The sequence below is a fragment of the Scyliorhinus canicula genome, chromosome 6, assembly GCF_902713615.1.
Source record: "Scyliorhinus canicula chromosome 6, sScyCan1.1, whole genome shotgun sequence".
NCBI classification, from domain to species: domain Eukaryota; kingdom Metazoa; phylum Chordata; class Chondrichthyes; order Carcharhiniformes; family Scyliorhinidae; genus Scyliorhinus; species Scyliorhinus canicula.
Genome location: NC_052151.1, coordinates 61,645,737 through 61,659,642, shown reverse-complemented (window position 1 = coordinate 61,659,642; position 13,906 = coordinate 61,645,737). Strand labels below are relative to the sequence as shown.

At 44.3% G+C, this 13,906-nt stretch overlaps 1 protein-coding gene across 6 annotated transcripts in view; it reads right to left on the bottom strand.

Moving 5' to 3' along the window:
- ankrd6b (ankyrin repeat domain 6b) overlaps positions 1-13,906 on the bottom strand; it is a 287,955-nt gene that overhangs the window by 39,348 nt on the left and 234,701 nt on the right. For 5 of the 6 annotated variants that reach the window (XM_038799352.1, XM_038799354.1, XM_038799356.1 and 2 more), the window contains exons 7-12: positions 9,131-9,229; positions 8,905-9,003; positions 6,749-6,847; positions 5,241-5,318; positions 4,772-4,876; positions 1,251-1,388 (exon numbers count right to left, since the gene is read on the bottom strand). In XM_038799352.1, coding sequence (XP_038655280.1) covers positions 1,251-1,388; positions 4,772-4,876; positions 5,241-5,318; positions 6,749-6,847; positions 8,905-9,003; positions 9,131-9,229 — 618 coding nt within the window. The remainder of the gene's footprint in view (positions 1-1,250; positions 1,389-4,771; positions 4,877-5,240; positions 5,319-6,748; positions 6,848-8,904; positions 9,004-9,130; positions 9,230-13,906) is intronic. The other variant, XM_038799357.1, reaches the window with a different exon arrangement.

Sequence of the window (13,906 nt, the reverse complement as noted above, 5' to 3'; positions counted from 1 at the left end):
CTAAATTTATGGGCAGCAGGGTAGCATGGTGGTTAGCATAAATGCTTCACAGCTCCAGGGTCCCAGGTTCGATTCCCGGCTGGGTCACTGTCTGTGTGGAGTCTGCACGTCCTCCCCCTGTGTGCGTGGGTTTCCTCCGGGTGCTCCGGTTTCCTCCCACAGTCCAAAGATGTGCGGGTTAGGTGGATTGGCCGTGATAAATTGCCCGTAGTGTCCTAATAAAAGTAAGGTTAAGGGGTTGTTGGGTTACGGGTATAGGGTGGATACGCGGGTTTGAGTAGGGTGATCATGGCTCGGCACAACATTGAGGGCCGAAGGGCCTGTTCTGTGCTGTACTGTTCTATGACTTCTATGACTTCTTCAAATACTGTACAGGATCCTTCGCAGTAATCACTTCATCAAAATATGCCATGTGTAAATTAGACTGCCATTGTAAATTGTAATAATGTCAAATTTTTAAAGTATTGCTTGCTAGGAAGGGATGGAAATTGTTTTCAGCGTGCTGGCTGATATTATCCGGTAGCCACTGTGAGTGTTTGATTTTGGTTGACACAGACTCATTGATGTCTGTGTTGGAAATGTGACCTTGAAAGTAACTGTTTCCTAAGAAGTAATGACTCTCGGCAAAAATTCATGCGGCAATTACCAGCCCCATCATTAATTTGGATTTTTTTCCTTCCTTCTTTTTTTTAAATTATAAATTTAGAGTACCTAATTCATTTTTTCCAATTAAGGGGCAATTTAGCATGGCCAATCTACCTAACCTGCACATTTTTGGATTGTGGGGGCGAAACCCACGCAAACACGGGGAGAATGTGCAAACTCCACATGGACAGTGACCCAGAGCCGGGATCGAACCTGGGACCTTGGCGCCATGAGGCAGCAGGGCTAACCCACTGTGCCACCGTGCTGCCCTCCTTCTTTTTGTAATAGATTTAGAGTATCTAATTATTTTTTTCCTAATTAAACGTGGCCAATCCGCCTAACCCGCACATCTTTGGGTTGTGGAGGTGAAACCCACGCAGACACGGGGAGAATGTGCAAACTCCACATGGATAGTAACCCGGGGCCGGGATCGAACCAAGGCCTCAGTGCGTTAGGCAGCAATGCTAACCACTGAGCCACCATGCCACCCTATTAATATTGTATTTATAGGTAATTCATTTACTTTTACAATAACTTCCTGGACTCTATTTGCTTAATTTATCTTAGTTTGTTCTTAATGATACATATTAAGAAACTAAAATTACCTTTTCCTTCTGTTTCTTCTTTCTTTCCCACTTTTTCTTCTGTTCTGGTGTAGCTCCCCTGATTAAATCATCTCCATTTTTTTTCTTCTGATGTCCTTGCTCACTGCTGTGGGCGTCATCTACTGAGGCACTTCCCTGCTACAGACCAGAAAAGAGTAAGTGACCAGGTCATTACCATCTCCACATTTTAGCATCTCATGAAAGATTTAATTGACTATAGATAGAGGAAATTCAATAAGTACTTTTTCTTTGGGGAGGGGAGGAGGAAAAAATGTGTCTCTAAAGACCACGTGGGGTGGGGGGAGGGGATTTTCCAGCTGTTCTCACCAACGGGATCTTCCAGACACGCTGACGGTGAATCCCTGCCTTGAGTTTTGGGGTGGAATCAATGGGAAATCCCATTGACAGCGGCGTAAGGATCCCGCTGCAAGCCAATAGTGGACCACCTCTCCCTCCCACCCCCATTAATTAAATGATAAATAAAGATTATTGATGACTGTTTCAGTAACTTTACATAGGACCTTAATGCAATAAAACATCCCAAAGCGCTTCACAGAATTGAAACTAGATTTGGAGCAGCACTGAGAGAAAGGTTGATGACATGAGGCATGGTCAGACCAGTCAGATTTTAGAAGACGTTTGACCCCACCATCCTCGCACTAGTTCACTAATGTCTTTTGGAAGGAAGTCTGCTGTCCTTAACCTGGTCTGGCCTACATGTGACTCCAGACCCACAGAAATGTGGTTGACTTTAAATGCCCCATGAAATGGCCTAGCTAACCACTCAGTTCAAGGGAAATTGGGGATGGGTAATAAATGCTCTCCTAGCCAGTGATGCTTACATCCCATATAGGAATTTTAAAAAAAACATCCATGCAAACTACCATCCTATCTCCAACATCCCTTTCCTCTCGAAAGTCCTTGAATATGTTGTCGCCTTCCAAATCCATTCCCATCTTTCCTGGGATTCCATACTTGAATCCCTCCAAATCAGGATTTGGCTCTAGCCACAGGACCAAAACAACTCTCATACAAATGACAAATAACATCCTATGTGAGCATGACAAAGATAAACTTTCCTTTGTCATGCTTCTTAACTTGTCTGCAAACTTTGAGACAGTTGACCACACCATCCTCCTCCAATACCTCTCCACTGTCGTCCACTTTGGTGGGACTGCTCTCACACACAGTCCATTCTTATTTATCCAATCATCAACAGAGTATCATTTGAATGGCCTTTCCGCCTACTCCCTGACCATTACATCTTGTGTCCTCCAAGGTTCGATCCTTGTCAATCTCCTAGTTCGCATCTAAATGCTGCTCCTTAGCAATATTGTCTGAATGCACAACATTAGTTTTCACATGTGCACTGATGACCTCACCACTATCACTCGACTCCTTTCCTTCATTTTTTGCTAAATTATCAGCCATTCAGTACTGGATGCGCAGGAATCTCCTCCTATTAAAATTTAGGAAGACTGAAGAAATTGTTATTGGTCCATGCCCTGCCCCAGACTCAGTTCCCTAGCGTTTCACTTCTTCCTCTCCCTGGCAACAGTTCAGAGATTAAACTAGTCTGTTTGCAACCTTGATATCACGTTTGACCCTGAGGTGAGTTTCTGATCTCATATTTGCACCATCATTAACACCTTGTGCCTTCACCTTTGCAACATCATCCGACTTCGCCCTGTCTCAGCTCGTCTGGAAATATGTGGCCCTCACGGAGGCAAGGATGTGAGGTTTGAAGCTGAGTTTAGAATTAGAGAGAATCCAACCTTTACGAGCAGCTGACAAGAGATAGAATCAGGGACTTTGGGTGAAATTTTCCGGCAGAAGTTGAACAACATGGCTTTGGTGTAGCTGAGATAACATTTGGGAATATTCCTGTTCAACTGCAGCTTGACATTGGACAAACAAGCCAGACAAGCAAGCTGGTGGCCATGGAGACAAATCTGGTAGCAAGCAGATAGAGCTGGATACTGTGAGCATGCAAATGAAATTTGAGTCCATGCTTATGAACGATCTTACTAATGGACAGGATGTGCTCGAGGCTGACCAAGGATGGAACTTTAAAGCACACCTGAGGTGGACATATAGAGGCAGGAGCAGAAGCTACTGCAGGAGATACACAAGAAGAGTCAGGGGTGAAACTAGTGAGGTAGACATAGAACTGAGTATTATTAAAATAAACAAATTACCTCACACAACGGCTACAAAAGCGCAGAACATTAATGTTGATGAACGGAATGGACTGCAGTGCTTTTAAATTGAATATGATTTTTTGCTCAAGTATTTATAGATGCCGCAATGTATGATGCAGTAATTTCATATAATTATTTTGTGATGATGCAATAATCCATACATTGGGAATCAATTATGCAGTCAAGATTTAACTTCTATTCCAACCTGATTACAATTTATGAAGTTCCTTCCAATGCATCCAGAAGAGAATGGAATCAGAATGGGGGTATTTCACCCATATATCCCAAGGTCATCTGTCTGTGTTGCAGGACCACAGCAGCCCAGTCTCATTACCCCAAATCCTCGAAGAGAGAATTTTCTCAACAATAACCTCAGAGTTCCAAACTTGAAAACAGGTCCAGCAATAATGCTATTCCATAGTGAATTACAATGATTAGCAAACCATGTACACAGCTTTTCAAATACACGTTTGAGAGGAACATAGTGGTTTGAATACAGGGAATCATCCTGTCTAAATTCAATAGCTCTTCAATTTTAATTAAGATCAAAGTCAAACTTAAGGTCTCCTCAATTACTCTATTTTGATATTTCAGATTAAAACTTAAAAAAAAATAAATTTAAAGTATCCAATTCATTTTTTGCAATTAAGGGGCAATTTAGCATGGCCAATCCGCCTACCCTGCACATCTTTGGGTTGTGGGGGCGAAACCCACGCAAACATGGGGAGAATGTACAAACTCCACACGGACAGTGACCCAGAGCCGGGATCGAATCTAGGACCGCGGCGTCGTGAGGCAGCAGCGCTTACCACTGCACCACCATGCTGCCCATTTCAGATTAAAACTTTAATTGATCTTGCTGATCTTGCACCCCAAAGCCAGATTTCAGTGATCAATGTTCAGCACGATTGTCTGCTTACTATCAACACTGAATTGGTAAGTATTTTTCCTCTCTGCACCCTCTCCCTAATTTTATCCTGCTCTTCAAAAGGTATTGGCTTAGGTTCCACTAAACCATCCGCCAAGATTGCCACTCCTGATGCATGTCTGTCTGTGAGCTCCAGGAGGCTACTTCCAGTGGCAACATCACAAATCCTACACTAACTTCAGCTTTCCCAAAAGGGTCACTAGATAGTGATAGGCCAGAAATACTTTTTCCCCTTGCCAGCTGAGGCAGATCATGCACACCACGCCCTCATTGATCAGCTAACTTGGAATAGATGGGAACAGAAACATTTTAATCAAAATACTTCTCAAATAGCCACATCCACAAGCTCTGTTTTTATCAGATTAATAATGTAAGAGATGAGATTCATTTACCTTACTCTGGATCAATTCATCACGAGGTACAGATTGGGCTCTTCGTTCTTCCTTGAGTTTTTCCCTCTTCTTCCTCAAACTTCTCCCACGACAGAAACTGAGAACCTGGCAACATTTTTTAAAATACTCATCAAAAGGCATCAACACAAAGTTAAAATCCTAACAATGGTTCATCTCATATCAATTTTTAACACAACTACTGCCCCACCAATACAGTTGTGATCTAACAATTACAAAGAACAAATTGACATTTATGTATTTAATATCAGATGAAGTGCTTTATAAGCAATGAATTACTTCAAAGTGGACTCTAGTCCACTCTCTCAATCTGCTTGAAGGAACGTTCAACATGGATACTCCCTAGCTCTCAACAATAACTAAGCAAAGTGGCAGAATATTTATCCATCTCCACTATTCAACCTCGGCTTCCATAATGATCACGGCTCTTGACACTAACACGAGCCCTTACCTGTGGTGCCTTGGTGAGAAGAAGGGCCACTTCTGGGCTATTATTCTCTCTAGCTGCTTCCAGAGGGTTCAGACCTGCCTACAGGATGAATCAAGGAGTAAATAGTTTCTGGATATAATAAAGTTGGAGTATTCAAACTGACTGCTATTCATCTCTCTAACACAACACATTAGTGGAACAATGAGGATTATTATGATTAGAATCAACTATGCCTTGTGTTTGCTGCTAGACTAGGCAAAAATTTATAAAATGTCGTCAAGTGATTTAGCTAAATAGAAGTCCTTTATCATGTTGTAAAATAAGCATTCACTAGGACAATTAGTACTTTTGTTGTGCTAACTAACATTTGACTCCTCAATTCTCACTTTTATTATGTATAACACATGCAGCAATGCAGCTGACATAATAACCAAAAGTATCTTGTCTTGAATGACACTATTAGAGACAGACTAGTGTGTTTTAAGAAGTGAAGGCTGTTAACAGAAAGCGACTTAAGTCTAAAGAAGGCTTTAAAAGTTGAAATCTCTATTGAATTGGCAGCTAAGGAAGGCCAACAATTAGGTTTGAGCATTCGAATCCATAAAATGTTGGCTGAGACCTGAACACAGACACAGGTTCGAAATTGTCACCGATGTACAAGAACTGGTCACGCAGCAGCAGACTGCTGGTGCAAAGATACAAAATGCAGAAATTTGTGGTAAAAAAGGGACACACACAATGTGCGTGTTGGGGAAAGAAACAACTAGTTCCAAACAAGAGCCATAAAAAAACAAGAATCAAGTTTACCAAATGGAAGACTGAATCGAGAGAAAAGTATCCACGTGATATAAAAAGGGTGTGAGAAAGCACCAATTCATAGTTAGATAATGAACTGTTGTTGAACATACTGGCCTTTGAGGGCGCAACAAACCATTACCAGGTCTCTTTTCGGGGGAGGTCTGTGGGGGGTCTCTTTAATTAGGGAGCATCTGGGGGGATCTCTTTGTTAGGGTGGTCTCTTTATTTAGGGATGCTGTGGGGGCCTCTTTAGTTAGGGGTTCTGTGGGGGGGTCTTTTTGTTTCGGGGTCTATATGGGAAGGGCAGTGTCTAGTGGGGATGGGTTGTGCATGTCTTGCACTCTGGGGGTGGGAGGGTGACCCTCGGATGGACTTTGGGAGCAACCCACTAAGGAGTTAGTCCCTTGGCCCACCGTGAGATCCACCGCGCCAGGTACATGTTTCTTCATATCTGTAGTGACTCTCGCCCACATGATTCTTGGACCAGAGAACCAGAGAACCACGCGGACCCAGAGGATATGGTGCACAACCTGCCGTCAGTGGAGGGCCAGAGCATCCAAAATGAGTCGGCGCCCGGTGTCGATCCCGTTTTCTTCACTAACACGCCTCACTGGGAAGTCCGCTACCAGCGGCGCGAGGCGGAGAATCCAGCCTCATGGTTATTTTCCTCACTGCCAATATACACATAAAACCGAAAGAACTTCACTCATAATAACATAAAGCCTACTTACATTGTTGGCAATATTTCCATCAGCACCAGCTTCCAATAACAGTCTAGCTATTTTCTTGTGGTTGAGAGCCGCAGCGATATGGAGTGGAGAATCTCCGGCCTGTGAGGAGAAATCAGGTCAGAAGAGCATATGGAGCTTTATAACATTCTCCATCAGTTATGAGACTGAATTGATAAAGGTACCATTCGAAGGACAGAATTCTCCAATGCTCCTGTAAGTGGGTCCAATGGTGGGCGAGGATGAGGGTGAAGTCCAAAAATTAGTTTCACGATGTGAATTTCCAGTGGTATCTTCCACTGGTGCCAATCACAGTGGATCAGCAAACCTACTGAAGACTGGTATAAAACTGGTTTGTACCCTGCTAATGGAATGTAGATGAAGATCTGACTGGAATCTTCCCGCCACCATTCTCTGCGACGCCAGCACCCAGAACACATCTGCACAGTGCCAGGGGCTGCCACCAGAGTTCAGGAAAGAGGCCGCCAGCCACCCTGTCCCTGGAACATCTCAGCAACAGGTGGGGGGAGCATCTACAGGTGGACCTTCCAGCTTCAATGTCATTGAGGAAGTCCATCGTCTGGCCTTAAGAATGCTCCTGGAGATCCACCTTCTTTCCCAGGAGGCCCATCTTCTTTCTTCAATCGTGGGCCTGTGATGTGTGTTTTTTCAAAATGGTACCCAGATATGATGGCGGGACTTGTGCCATCATGCAGACCCTCCCCAGAATATGGCTTTAAACCTTAAGACCATAAGACATAGGAGCAGAATTAGGCCACTTGGCTCATCATGTCTGCTTCGCCATTCAATCTTGATGTTTTTCTCATTCCCATTCTCCTGCCTTCTCCCCATAACCTCTGATCCCCTTATTAATCAAGAACCTATCTATCGCTGTCTTAAAGACACTCAGTGATTTGGCCTCCACAGCTTTCTGCGGCAAAGAGTTGCACAGATTCACCACCCTGTGGCTGACGAACTTCCTCCTCATCTCTGTTTTAAACCCCCAGGTGCATAATTAATAACGTTGTGTTAGGAAGATATGGCATGTTTTCCTGCCAGCCTCTGTGGCAAGAAACACCCCACTGTCCCAACCCCACCGCGGGACTTAGTCCCAGATGGGTGAATTCCACCCTAGGTATCTATTGATTAGCATAGGGTGGTGTTTGAGAAATTCTAAATACATTTCAGGTCAGTGTAGATTTGACAATTGACGAGTAAAGCAGGAATGAAACCAGTCAGGAGATTAACTGCAGTACTTTGTAAATAACAAATATGAAATGGAGGTCAGAGAAATTCAACAAGTAGTACCAGTGCAACTTTATTTTATCTAACATACTACACAAATATACATTTAAGGGGTGATTTCATGATAAAACAATTTCAGAGCGAAGTTGTACGGCAGCCTCGGAAATGAAAGGTGTGCATTCATTTTCGTGACTGGAAAATGCCATACTGCTGCCTGAAACATCCCAGGTTACATTCTTGGTTACAAACGCTAGATTTGACTTGGAGTGCTAGATTGCTGAGCACTCACCATAATTATTACAGGACAATATAAAAGTATGAGGTCAGGAATCTTTGAAGGTGAAATTTTTATCATTTTTTTTCAAATGCATCACATATTTCCCATCCCCTTTCCATATATAACACATTAACATAGATTTTCTGGTTTGTATTATTTTAATACTAGTGTCAAACTATTTAAGATATATGGGGAGGGGGCTGTGGCATATTTCTACAGGACAGCTTGTGACTGCTGCTGAAGCCAGGCCTAGCAGTGAGGTCCTTTCGGTCTGAAGAGCGCTGGCCTCAAGTGTGCCACCTAGAGGCCGTTTCCAGGCAACTATTTGTTTCCTGACCACACCAAGGACCTGGTGGCCGATTGAAAAATTCTTCCAACAGTAGGCCTAATGGCCTTTAACTAGTTGAATTGGCAACCCGGCTTGCTGCCCTCCACACTCACTCCACAATCCCGCCTCCCAAGAAAATAGCCCAGGGCTGGGATGGAACCAGGGCACACTGACTGGCAATGCTAAATTCCACGCCTGCCTGCCTCTGTGTCCACCCTTGTTGGGGTGGCTAAATACCCTCCCACCCTTCCCCCCCCCCCCCCCCCCCCCACAGTATAGAGTATAGAGGACAATCTTTCATGCACTGACCTGGTTCTTCTCACTGACAGAACAGAACGCACTCAGGAGGATTCTAATAATAGTCACATGGTTGTAACGAGTAGCAATGTGCAAACATGTGTCACCCATCTGCAAAACAGAAACATTCTAACTCCAAGTCATGCTGAATACAAAACATTGGAGACAAGCAAGGCACCTTTTTGTTTGAAAAAATTATTCTGAATATCAAAAATATAAAAGATAGATCCTCACTTACACTGTTCTTAATGTCAGGTCTGGACCCTCCTAGCAATAGTACACGAGAAGTCTGGGAATGGCCATTCTGACAGGCCAAGTGGAGCGCTATGTTTCCTGCCTTAAGGGAGACACAAGCAGCAGGACTGATCAATTGCTATTTTGTGTGAAGAAGATTGTCAATTTGTTTAATCATGAAAGGCTTTCATACTAAATCCCTATGTATCAATTTCAGCCATACAATCATTCGGTGGCACTTCACTGTGGTGAGATACTTCCCCTCAAGAAGCGAGCAGAAGCCACACTGTACCCCAACCTCCTCGTACATATTCCAAGACATTCTATTAGAGACTGGGGCAGACAAGACCCCATAAACATGTCAATTCATTTTCCCGACTGGCTGTAGCGGTTAGTGGTTAGTTCATGCGGAGAAAAGGAAGAAGAAATAAGTTTCTGTTCTCCACTGCAATGATTTTAAAATATATCAACAACGTTAAAATGTTGATTTCAGACAACAGAGGGATCACAATGACTTAACATCAGAAAATAGAACTGTATATGTTCAACAAGAGTGTTCCGAATATACAGAAACAAAGGGAAGACCTGGTATTAAAATGTGCCTCCAGTCCTTGGCAGTTAATCTTTCATTATAGGGGGTGCAAGAAAACTTTGACAGCCAAGTTGAGAAGATCATTAAAATATATATAGATCCTTAGCTTCATTAATAGAGGCATCGAGTACAAAAGCATAGAAGTTATGTTAAGCCTTCCTGAATCGTTGGTTACGCCCTAGCTGAAGTATTATGGCCGCATTTTCAGAAGGATGTTAAGGGAGAGGGTACAAAAGATATTTATCAGGATGATACCAGTGTGGTGATACGCATCACTGTAAATACACATGGGGTTTATGTAAGTACACGTAGACTAGATAGACACTAGAGGGAGCACCAGAGACATGACACACAGACACTCAACCAATAGGTCAGTAAAATAGGACACGACCAATGGGCATTCACGATATACACAGAGGTGACACTGCCACAGGGGGGCATTACACCAACCCATATATAAAGGACACAGCACACATGATCTTCCTCTTTCCAGTGTGATGGAACCATCAATTCACCAGACACGTGTTTCCGATATGAATCTAGGCTTTAATCGAATTACTTCAGAGCCAACCTGTTACCCGTTGATGAACTCTTAGTGAACTCAGGCTGACTCTGGACAAGGGTATTTATACAGCAGCACTAGGGAGAGGAGTCGTGGGCGGAGCCAAGGGTGGATCCTGTACCAGCCTCCCCGGACAGGCGCCGGAATGTGGCGACTAGGGGCTTTTCACAGTAACTTCATTGAAGCCTACTCGTGACAATAAGCGATTTTCATTTCATCCCAGTACAAGTTCCTGAGTACTCCCAGAGCTACTCCCCCTAGTGGTAGGATAGCGCTACTGCGCTTTACAAAGACAGTGTGAATTATCATATATATATATATTACATTCACCACACAGTGGAGACACTCAAGTGAGTACAGACACAGGATTGATTGAACATCACACCCACCACGTAGATTGTAGCAGACTGGTTCGTCAGTCTGAGTAGCTATAGAAGGATTAACAGTAGAGTCGAATCCAAGTAGGAGAATTGTTAATAGCTTAATAAATGTGTTAAAGCTATCTCCAAGTCTGAACCTTCCTTTGTCAGAGTGCACATCAAGGAAGCAGCTTATGCTACGTCAAGAGCATAACAAGACATGGTACCAGTGAGTGACTGTTTCAATCCATATAGTTACAACTCAGCAAACAGTGACAACCAGCAACAACACCCAGGCAAGATGATCGAGATTCCGGGTCCACAGCGGCTCAGGTGCCACGGCAATCTCAGTGAAAACTGGCGTGCATTCAGGCAAAGGTTTGAGATCTTCCTGGTAGCAGCCGACCAACAAGATGTAGCCGATGCTGAAAAGACAGAGCTTCTGCTCACCATCGCCGGTGCCAGAGCAGAAGAAATCTTCAAAACATTCAAGTTCTCCAAAGAGCAAAACATGAGCGACTTCCAGGCAGTCCTGGACAAATTTAAACAATACTGCGAGGAAAACACAAACAAACCAACAGAAAACAGTAAGAGAGGCGCCAGTACTCACCACGAGGCCAAGGTCCTGGAGCAGAGAACGACAATTTTGATCGGCGGCCATCTTGGTAAAGGTGCTGCACCTGCGCAGTTGAGAAAAAGGCCCCAAGTAAAGGAATAGCAATCTGAGCATGCCCAATCGCTTCCTATGACCTACGTCACACGCTTCGCGACGTCAGAGGCCCCAGGCCACGCCCACTTAAAGGGGAATGTCCAAAAACACAAAGAAAATTTAAAGCCGTAAAACCTGATTCTTTCACCTGGAACGACAGCACAATGCCTGAAATTCAACCAGTAGCTGAAAGTAACCTCCGTAGAACCCTGCAACAAGCAGTTAGCACTGCCCAAAGAGATGATACAGTCTTTGAAGACTACGACTCCGACCTTGATTTCTTCTTTGGACATCACGAGCCCAATGCCAGCTCCGACACAAAAAGTGATGATATGGTCCGAGAAGACTACGTCTCAGACGAAGGTTTCATCATTGGAGATGGCGACCCCAGTACCAAATCCGAACCGCAACCAGATGTGTTCTACAGTGAAGAATCCGACACAGACGCAGATGTGTTCTTCGGATTTGAAGATCTTCAGCCCAGCATATATGACATCCCGACTCGTGAGTGCAGGATTTTGCTGCAGCCTGACACCAAGAGACAGAGAGCGGTACAAGCCCACAGAGAGCGGCCTGCTGCCACACAGAGAGTGGTCCACGCACCACGAAGGGTCCCCGACTCCACATAGAGAGTGGTCCACGCACCGCGAAGGGTCCCCGACTCCACATAGAGTGGTCCACGCACCACGAGGGGTCCTAGCCTCCAGATAGAAAGCGATGAAAAACTCCACAGCGAGACAACTGCACGTCTCCACACAGAAAGTGACTCCAGTGTCACAAGCCTCCATGATAGAAGCAACGCAAGACTCCAAAGCGCAGTCATTGCATGAACAAGACCATGAGGGTCTGGCAACCTCCTCTGAGCAACCAGCAGCAGACAATGACAGTCTACCATGCTCCAGTGAACAAGAAGACTCTGACAGTCTACCCAGCTCAAGTGAACGACAAGACGACACTGAGGCTCTACCCACTGTATGTGAGACAAGTGACGACAGCATCCCACTTCCCATACAGGATGTGCAACATGACAGACCTCAGCTAGTGTGTACAGAGGCATTTGACAATCACAGTGAGACTACTGGTGACTCCGGTGACGCCACGTTACTTCAAACCTCATTTGCTCGAGCCTCTCCACAAGTAAATGCTTTCCTGAACGTTTTGACTCCTCACGTGGAGCATCAAGAAACCTCAGCTGACTCAAGTGAACCTGCAATGACTCCGGATGGGGAGTGGCAAGAATGCTGACACAGACAAAACAGACCAGACTCAAGATGGGGAGAATCAACAAGCCAAAGCTGATTCAAGTAAGCCGGACATGACTCCAGATGGGGAGTGCCGCAAACTCAGTGACGCCACGCTCAAGGTGACAGCAGATGCCACAAAGGACGCTGACACGAGTAACTGTGTGAAGGACTCGTATTATCCATAGAGTGTGGTCCTTGAGCGCAGCAAACACGATAACAAAACCAACCGACACATCAACGACATCAAAGACAACATCCAGCAGCGTACCAAAGGCAACAACGTCGACAACAAGCACGACAAAGACAACGCCAATGGAACTACAACTGGTACGACATGGTACAACTCTGCCCATGAGGGACACTATTACTGCTCAGCTCAGTACAATGTCAGACCATGGCAGGATGATGCATCTTCCCAATTCACATTTGCTGCACTACCAACAGGCAACCTGGCTTTCAGGACAGATGCCATCCAACATCGCTACCACAAGCATCGGAAGAAGAAAAGACTCCAAATCAGACAACAAAGTGATTTGACCACTTCTTGGTTCCTCACGCACAGGGACAAGGATGGCATTTACAAAGCAATGCTACCATCAACATCACCACCTCACCAACCCAACAAGAAAGACATTCGATCATAATAATTATTGAATTTTGGACTCATGCATGTGATTTGGACTTATTGTTTAATGATCACTGTTATCATAACTTGTACAGAGCATCACTTATCTACCTGTTTTTGTTCAATTTTCTTTAACAGTGTACAGAAAATATGTTGTGGAGGGCTGAGAGAAGCTGTGATTATTCTCCTTTAAACAGAGAAAGTTAAAAGGAGATGTTTAAGATCATGAAATATTTTGATCATGTAAAGAAGAATGGTTTCCAGTATACGGGGGAGTTGGGAACCAGATCACAGATTTAAGGCAATTGGCAAAAGAAAGAGAGACAATATGAGGGAAAAAATTTACTCGAGTTCTGATCTGGGATGCTTTGCCTGAGAAGGGAGATGGAAGAAGATTCAATGATATCTGATCATGAGTTTTTAACAATATGTTCATTCATGACATGTCGCTGGCTAGGCCAACATTTATTGCTCATCCCTAATTGCTCTGGAGATGGTGGGGGTGGGCTGCTTTCCTGAACTGATTCAGTCCATGTGTTGCAGGAAGACCCACAGTGCTGTTAGGAAGGGAGTTTTAGGATCTTGACCCAGCCACAGTGAAGGAATGGCGATATAGTTCCAAGTCAGGGTGGTGTGTGACTTGGAGGGGAACTTCAAGTGGTGGTGTTCCCATTGACTCCAGCTTTGCT